We start from the raw sequence: 7818 nt of genomic DNA on the forward strand, positions 1-7818 counted from the left end.
TCTTATAAAATAAATTTTGCTACTAACTATTTATGAAAAATACAAAAATATAAAAGTTTTATCAGTTGAAATTTTTTATGACATTAAGAATAAAATATTCTTTTATTTTTTAATATTTTGACTAAATCTTAATTTCGTCTCTAATATTACATTCTATTTTTAGAAAAAAATATTTTATTTTATTTTATTTTAATCTTCTAATCAAAATTAAATTTTTTATTTCAAAAATATAGGTTTTTCATCTCTTATTATAATCATTTTGCAACAATTGACTATTATAATTACGATTTTCGTTGTTATGTATAAAAAAAATTAAAATCAAAGGAAGAATATTTTAAAAGAAAAAACTTTAATTTTAATTAAAAGCCTAAAATAAAATAAAATATTTTAAATAAAAATAAAACGTTTTAAATGTTTGAGCATAAAATTAAGATGATTAAATCAGTACTGTACACTCTAACATTAAATACACATACGTTTACTTTTGTCTCTAAAGTTATTTCTTTTTATATTCTTATAACCTAAGGAAAACATTTATTAATTTGGCTTTAGTCTGAAAAATAAATGTTATTTTTGTTTATTATAATATTATTACACAAATAATTAAAATATTTGATAACAAAAATAAATTAATAAAAAATAATTAAAATTTATTATATTATTTAATATTTATTAATTATTATAATAATTAATAAATATTAAATAAAATAATTTTAATTATTTTTTTTGTCTTCTTAATTTTATTGCACAAATAATAGCTTCCTCTGTTACTCCGTCCTAAAATTGTAAAATGTCAACGTATATGATACAATTTGAAGGAGAAGAAACCTCAGTCACAAAAGAAATTCATTTACTCCACATACATCACGTCATCACCCTAATCAATTATTGGACACTAAAAAAATACAGTCCTAAGAAACAAACACCGCCATCCACAAAGAGCAATCACTGTCATCACCCTAACAAATGAAGTAGACAAACTTCTCCAATTCCCAACCACTTTTTACTCAAAAATTATCACAGGAAGACCAAAACCTAAATAAATAAATAAGTAACAATCAAAACCAAATACAACCTAAAGCATAACCACATAATAATAATTCTTACTATTATTAGTCACACTACTACTCACTTATCTTCTTGAACCCCAATCATGGACAAGCCAACCACCACCACCACCACCACCACTCACACTCTATCACCGTCTCTGTCGCCACCACCACCATCATCGCAGCTTGTTTTCTATGCTCCTCCGCTCTCCCCCGCTCAAATTGCGATCCTTAATACCCCGCCGCCGCCTTTTCCGGGCGGTTCGAGCTCCTTCGACCTCTCTCCCCTCGAATTCCTCCTCGCCATCATTGCCATGGTCACACTCCCCGCCATAATCTACACCTTTATCTTCGCCTACGGCTGCCCGTCTTGCCGCCGGCAACCAGAGCGAAATTCCGGGGAGCATTCCAGTGAGTCCCGCGACGGGGACAGCGTCACCGCCACCGCTGTTGCTGAATTTCGGTACCAGAAGGACTCTCACGTGAAGGAGATCGGCATCGAGTGTCCAGTATGCTTGTCGGCTTTCGCCGACGGCGAGAAACTCCGGCAACTTAGCGATTGTAAGCATTCGTTTCACGCTGATTGCATCAACTTGTGGCTCAGCAACCACACGAATTGCCCAATTTGCCGCTCCATCGTCGCCGGCGCTGGCAGAAAGCGCCCCAGTTCATCTGCTCCGGCAAGAGATCATCATGATTTTCATCAAGGTCTTCCTGATGCATCCGGTTTGGTATGAACATTTAATTTCTTTTCTTGCCTTTTTTATTTTTCAAAATTTCTTTAATATATAGAAAATGTTGTGAGTTTTAAAGGTGTGTAGTGGAATTTGAAATTGGATATAGAGGAAAAAAAGAAAAGAAAAGGATGAAAGTTTGTTAGGGAAATATATAAAATCACACCGTCCAAAGGTTTGTATATGAATATAATGTCCTAAGGGATAAATCATAAATGATATAGTTGATACTTGATAGTTCAACGAAGCAATGGTAAACTTTATTTAGCAATTGAATAATTGATTTAATTAGCAAAATATCTGTATGTATGCATGTGTATTTAGCTGAGAAGGGACAAATGAGGCTAAGCCATTTTAATATCGTACTGATGCTCCTCTTGCATTGAGCATGTTTTTTTAAAACAAAGTAAAGGAAGAGAAACGAAAACAGAAACACAAAGCAAATAGAAATTTAGAAATTATATAAAAGTAGGTTTAGAATAACCGCAATCACTCATTATAGTTGAAATTATAGAACCATATCAGAATCTAATTGTGCACCGCATTTTACTATCAAGTCTGCAATTTTATTAGTATTCCTTTGAATTAGAACAAAATGGACAACCCATGTTCTTTGTTGCTTTAATTCAAAATTTATTCTCTGTATGATCTTTCGGCACCTTTCAATTATTAACTAGAAAGAAGTACACACTAAATAGCAAAAAGTTCAGCTCTCAATATATTAACTTCTGAAACTTGATTAGAACACCCTCTAATTAAACATAAAAATCTAGCTCTTGCAACATCTTCAAAAAAGTTCCTATCAAAATTTAGTTTGACAAACCTAACTTGAGAACGTGTCCACATATAGATAAAGGAGTTGGACACAAAACAAGACATGACAGTAAAGCAGCCGATATAAATTCTGTTACCAAATGACGAGAACGATAAACATCTTTTATGACAGAAGATATAGTTTCTATCGTTAATAACTAAATCATTCCAATCTAGCCAAATGCTCCAAAGGCCTACAAGGAAAGTGAATTGACCCATACTCTCAATTCCATTGGAACCAAATGAAAAATGAGTGATAGTTTTGAAAGAAGGAAATGTTAGAACTCCCAATTGACTCCATAGTCCATACATCACAAGTTCGATTACAATCCAGAAGACAGTGAAAATTTGTTTCCAATTGATGCTAACATATTTGAAAAGAATCTATGGGAGCGAGACATCATTAAAATCTAAAAATAGTTGTTTGCAATGCTTGGGGAAAATGGTCAACCAAACGAGGTGAATTTTTCCTGAAATTTTCAGTTTCCACACTCAGTTCTAATTTATCGATAAATCCCATGAATGATTTCGATCAAATAACCAAGAATATCCTCCTTTAGCAGAACAAATTTTGAAAGATGAATGCCTCTACCACCAACCAGGGCCAAGTTTCGATGCAACAAAGATTTGATGTCCCATAATGTCGTTTTTGAATTCAGCATCCATCATCGTCGTCAATCTATTTAGATGCCACTCAAAATCGTAAAAAAGATCCCTTACTCGCAATTGAGAGTTAGTTAGATATATGAATTACATCAATTCTTTTGCCATGACAATCAGAGTTAGAAAAACAAAATGAATCTGCAACAGATTCTCCATTCCAAACAAAACCATCTCTTAAAATATTAGCTGCTTTAAGAATTGCTTTCCAAGTAGGAGAAATTGCCACCGCAACCTTAATATCAAATAAATTTCTATTAAACATATTCTGATCCCCTAATTTATCATGATGTTAAAGAAATTAAGAGACCAATTTGTCAAGAGCAACATTCATAATCCAAGAATCTTTGAAGGCTAAGCCTACTTACCTCTTAGAAGTGGTGAGGATCTTCCAAGAAGTTAACTGCAAACCACAAGATGACTTATCACTCCACACAAAATGCTTTATAGTTTTGTTAATCTAATGACAAATAATATTCGAAAAGGAGGTTACTTGCATCCTGTATATTAGTATAGAAGCAATGACCGACTTGACTAGACGGATTTGAGCAGCTCTATTAAAAAAAGCTATCCTTCCAGGAGTTCAATATAATTGGACTTTACCAATAATATCATTAAACATTGATCTTGATACTTTAGCAACAAGAGGAACAATAAGATAATTCCCCAATTAATTAGCAAAACGTATGGTTGATATACTTGCGAAGATCTCTTGTCTTTATTTGGATACATTTTGAGAAGAAAGAGCTCTGAATTTGTCAAAATTCACCTTTATGCCTGAAACTTTAAGTAACTGATCCAAAGTAGAAACAACCCTTTGCACTTGAGTTTTCTTGGCTTTACAAAATAAAATAAAATCATTTGCAAACATCATTGAATAGCTTCACCAACCTCTTCCTACCTCTCAGCTCTCAATGAAACACTAAGTGGGAAGGGGTATCAGTTGCAACCATCATTCCTTATATGCGGTGGCAGTGATACCAGCCCCTTGAGTCCTTTGTGATGATCGCCGCCACTTCCAGCAGCGGATTCAAGCTCCAACCCCTTCGCAGATTCCCACGCTGTTTCATCTTTGTTATACATAGGCTAGTTCATTCCCCTGCTCGGTGTCCATGTAAATCCACATGAAGGTAGTTCGTGGCTCAAGGAGTGAATATCTTCACTAATTACATCTATCTTCCAGCAATCATTCCCACTCTTGATTGCCTCCACTAATTGGAGACAATCAGATTATCTAAATTCTTGATCATGATCAGCGTCTCTCTGATGGCTCAGGCCTTTGCCATAATTGTCGAACTCACATCTATGGCTGCGGCTGCTCCGCCTCTGATTCGGCCTTATTGCAAACGACCTTGTCCCCTTCTTTTCAGAGAAAGCAGCATCAACTTTAACTTTCAACCAGTCTTTTGGGGGCGCTCTCCACACTACTGGTAATCTTCTTACTGTTGCTCTTTCTTTCTGTTTTGGATTATTTGCCTCTTCTTGTATTATTATACTCTCATGTTAGGACTGCTGCGTTTGCTATAGCTACTCTAGGGTCTGGTTGACTATGATTGAAAATTGCAGTTTTTTTTATTTTCCAAATGGCCCATTAAGTTTTTTAATTTCTGTAGCCTCTCCAACAACCATTCTCTAATTGAGTGGACCGTGGTTATTCACTTTGATTATTGTGTTTTAGGTGAAAACAACAGTGGGAATCAACCAAAGTCAGTTGAAAATTTGAAATCAAGGTATTTTTTTTCTTTTCTTTATCGGCCCACCGCCAGAGTAATTATTATTGTCGAGGCACGATGACTAATCATTCATTAGTCATAGGTATTTCAATGAGTAAAACAGCTGGTTTATTTCTAGGCATCTCATGGGCTTATTAAGATTGGATTTCATGGGTTTGATGATTTGTGATGCTTGGTGATCGTGTTTCAATTCATTCTAGAGATAAAGTAATTGAATTGATGTTTGGAACGTTGACTTTGTAGTAGTAGAACTGTAGAACCAAAATTTGGGCCATTGCCTTTTTGACGATTTTTGAAAAAGATGGAAGAATTCTCTACGCATTTAGTACTTGATTAACGGGCCATATAATTGATTATCACTACCTAAAATTGCAAGAACATATAAATAAATATGGTTATTTGACTGTGATAATTGATTACCAAGTTTGGTAATGAATTACTCTGAACCTCTGATCATAAAATTGTCAAAATGCATATTTTTATGGTGTGTGATAAATTCCAAACAACCATAATCACTCAAAAGGTTATTCAAAAAATTCTATAGCGTGGATTGTTAAAAACATCCACACCAATAGATCGTACGTGTCATACATAGTTGTACGATTCGTGGTGGGCAGAATAGGATGTTAGTTTTAGTTTCTGCATATAGCATATTGTTATTATCTGAACCTTCTGATCTATTTGTCTAGCATGACAAAATCTCTCCGCTAGGCAGATATTTGCGGAGATTTACTCGCCGAGAGATTGATATGGGGATGGTTTTATACCCTTAAGAGCGAGAATTCGTATAATAAATGAGACAGAGACGAAAATAGAGGTTACGGTTCCGTGAAGATCCGTGTGATATCCGTATATATGAAATGACTAGAATACCTCTATATATATATATATATATGCACTTCAGATAAAGAAAAATCATAAGACTCATGTGTTAAATTATATTTTTTTTAATAAAAATTAAATTATTGGATGATCCTAGTTGTTTTTTTTATTTATTCATCTCCTTTTTCTTCTATTTTAATGGTCAATTTAGGATGGTTATTTTAGTAGGTATGCATATGGTTATTTTAATTTTTATGTAGATGATTATTTTGATTGGATTGGATTTAGTTATATATAATTAAAATATATTGGATGTTCAATTCATTAGGTATGCAGATGATTATTTTTATCTTAAGTGGGTGGTTAATTTTATTAAGGGTGAGTGGCGTGTGGCAAGTCAAGCAGCGATGATGAAGTGGGATGATTATTAATGAAGGTAGGGGTAGTCTTCTATTGAAAAAGAAGAGAGTATTAGAGTGAAATGTTTTGATAAATTAGGATTTCGGATGGTTATTTTTTTAAAATAACTAACTGAATTTTTTAAAATTTTGAAATTTGAAATTTAATGTGAATTATTATTATTGTTGTTAATAACTTGTTTGTATTTTATTTGATTAATTTAATTTTTATTTTCCATCTCAATTGATTAATTTTTGTATACTACAAAACGTTTATCATTGTCTTTAAATTTAACAACATAATTTTTCTCACATAAGTAAATTATTTTAAGGATGAGGACAACTCAATATAATATTACAATCAGAAAATTATAATTTTCTTCCATATATAATTATTAAGTTTTTTTATAAAAAACATTTTATTAGGGGACTATAAATACTAAACATGCTCCTCAAATGGAATGCTGGTTCTGCAACATGGTCCAATGAACAATTTGGTCCCAAATTGTAGAACACGGCCCATTAGAAAAAAAAAAAAATAAAAGTGAGCCTTGGATTAAGTATTATTAGTTAGAGTCTAATAAAAAAAGAAAAGTTAGCAGTCTCTTGCTATTTATACGAGACAAATGGATCAGAGGGCTAAGGCGGTGACAGCCTATTGCGTACAGAAATTGAAGCTGACATTGTGTTCTTTCCACCACGCGTTGTACAAGCAGACACCACAAGATCTATATAGGTTTTCTCTTCTTTTTTTTTTTGAGAAAAAAAATGAGCTCAACACATTCAATGGAGCATACAAGAAACATAAAATAAGATTTTGTAAAAATAAGATTTTGTAATTCCTATGTTATCTCTGACATAGCTATCAACAACATGAGTTATCTTTTACACCACTCTTTAGAGCAAGAAAACGTCCTAGCAACACAATCTACCACTTTCACTGTCTTGTTCTGAAAAATAACTTCATTTCTACACAACCAGATGTTCCATATAACTGAGAAGAATCCCACTAACCATGTTTTTCGCACATATTTTCTCAAAAACATCATCCTCCAGCTCTCAAAATGTTCTTTTATGGACCCAGGGATGCTCCAAACACAACCCACATGACTTATCCATGCGCACCACACCTGCCAAGCATACTCACATGTAACAAACAAATGTTGTACAGTTTCAATTTTCTTACTACACATAACACAGACTTTATCACTTTGTTCGATGATGCCTAATCTGCTCAAGCGATCCTTTGTATTAACTCGGCTTACAAGCACAAACCAAGTAAACAACTCAATCCTCGGTGGAACAATTTCTTTCCAGATTCCATTTGTGAACTTATAGCTAAGAATATCATCTGTCAATGTCTGTTCTTACAAAACCTGCACAAATGAGTTAGTAGTATAAACTCTCACCTTATCAAATTTCCACACCACTCTATCTTGTGTGTTTGCTATCAATCTCACAGCATGCAAGATCTCAAGCATTTGGTTCAGATTGTCGGTCTCCCATTGACGGAGTTCCTTCCTCCAATGGAAGTTCCACACCCACTCTATCCCATCCCAAAATCCACAGTCCCTAATCACGGATCTCTTATTCTCTGAAATTAAGTAGA

General features: G+C 33.6%; 1 protein-coding gene across 2 annotated transcripts; it reads left to right on the forward strand.

Moving 5' to 3' along the window:
- The first annotated feature begins 1001 nt into the window (after positions 1–1001).
- Positions 1002–6322, forward strand: LOC107625557 (RING-H2 finger protein ATL33). 2 transcript variants are annotated; one of them, XM_088503604.1, is made up of 3 exons: positions 1002–1780; positions 4532–4686; positions 4935–6322. In XM_088503604.1, exons 1-3 carry the CDS (start codon positions 1154–1156, stop codon positions 4936–4938), a joined length of 786 nt encoding a protein of 261 aa, XP_088359730.1. In that variant the 5' UTR covers positions 1002–1153; the 3' UTR covers positions 4939–6322. The 2 variants fall into 2 exon arrangements, with proteins under 2 accessions (XP_088359730.1, XP_020971721.2); XM_021116062.2 differs by lacking the exon at positions 4935–6322 and having other exon boundaries at positions 4532–4871.
- Positions 6323–7818: the final 1496 nt, after the last annotated feature.

The sequence above is a fragment of the Arachis ipaensis genome, chromosome B2 (genome assembly GCF_059453495.1).
Source record: "Arachis ipaensis isolate K30076 ecotype BB chromosome B2, ASM5945349v1, whole genome shotgun sequence".
Lineage (NCBI taxonomy): Eukaryota > Viridiplantae > Streptophyta > Magnoliopsida > Fabales > Fabaceae > Arachis > Arachis ipaensis.

Excerpts from the sequence above, each read along its gene's own strand:
- LOC107625557 (XM_088503604.1), top strand. The coding sequence starts at position 1,154 with ATGGACAAGCCAACCACCACCACCACCACCACCACTCACACTCTATCA. Across the intron at positions 1,781-4,531 it reads TTCCTGATGCATCCGGTTTG|GCCTTTGCCATAATTGTCGA; the intron begins GTATGAACATTT and ends CTGATGGCTCAG.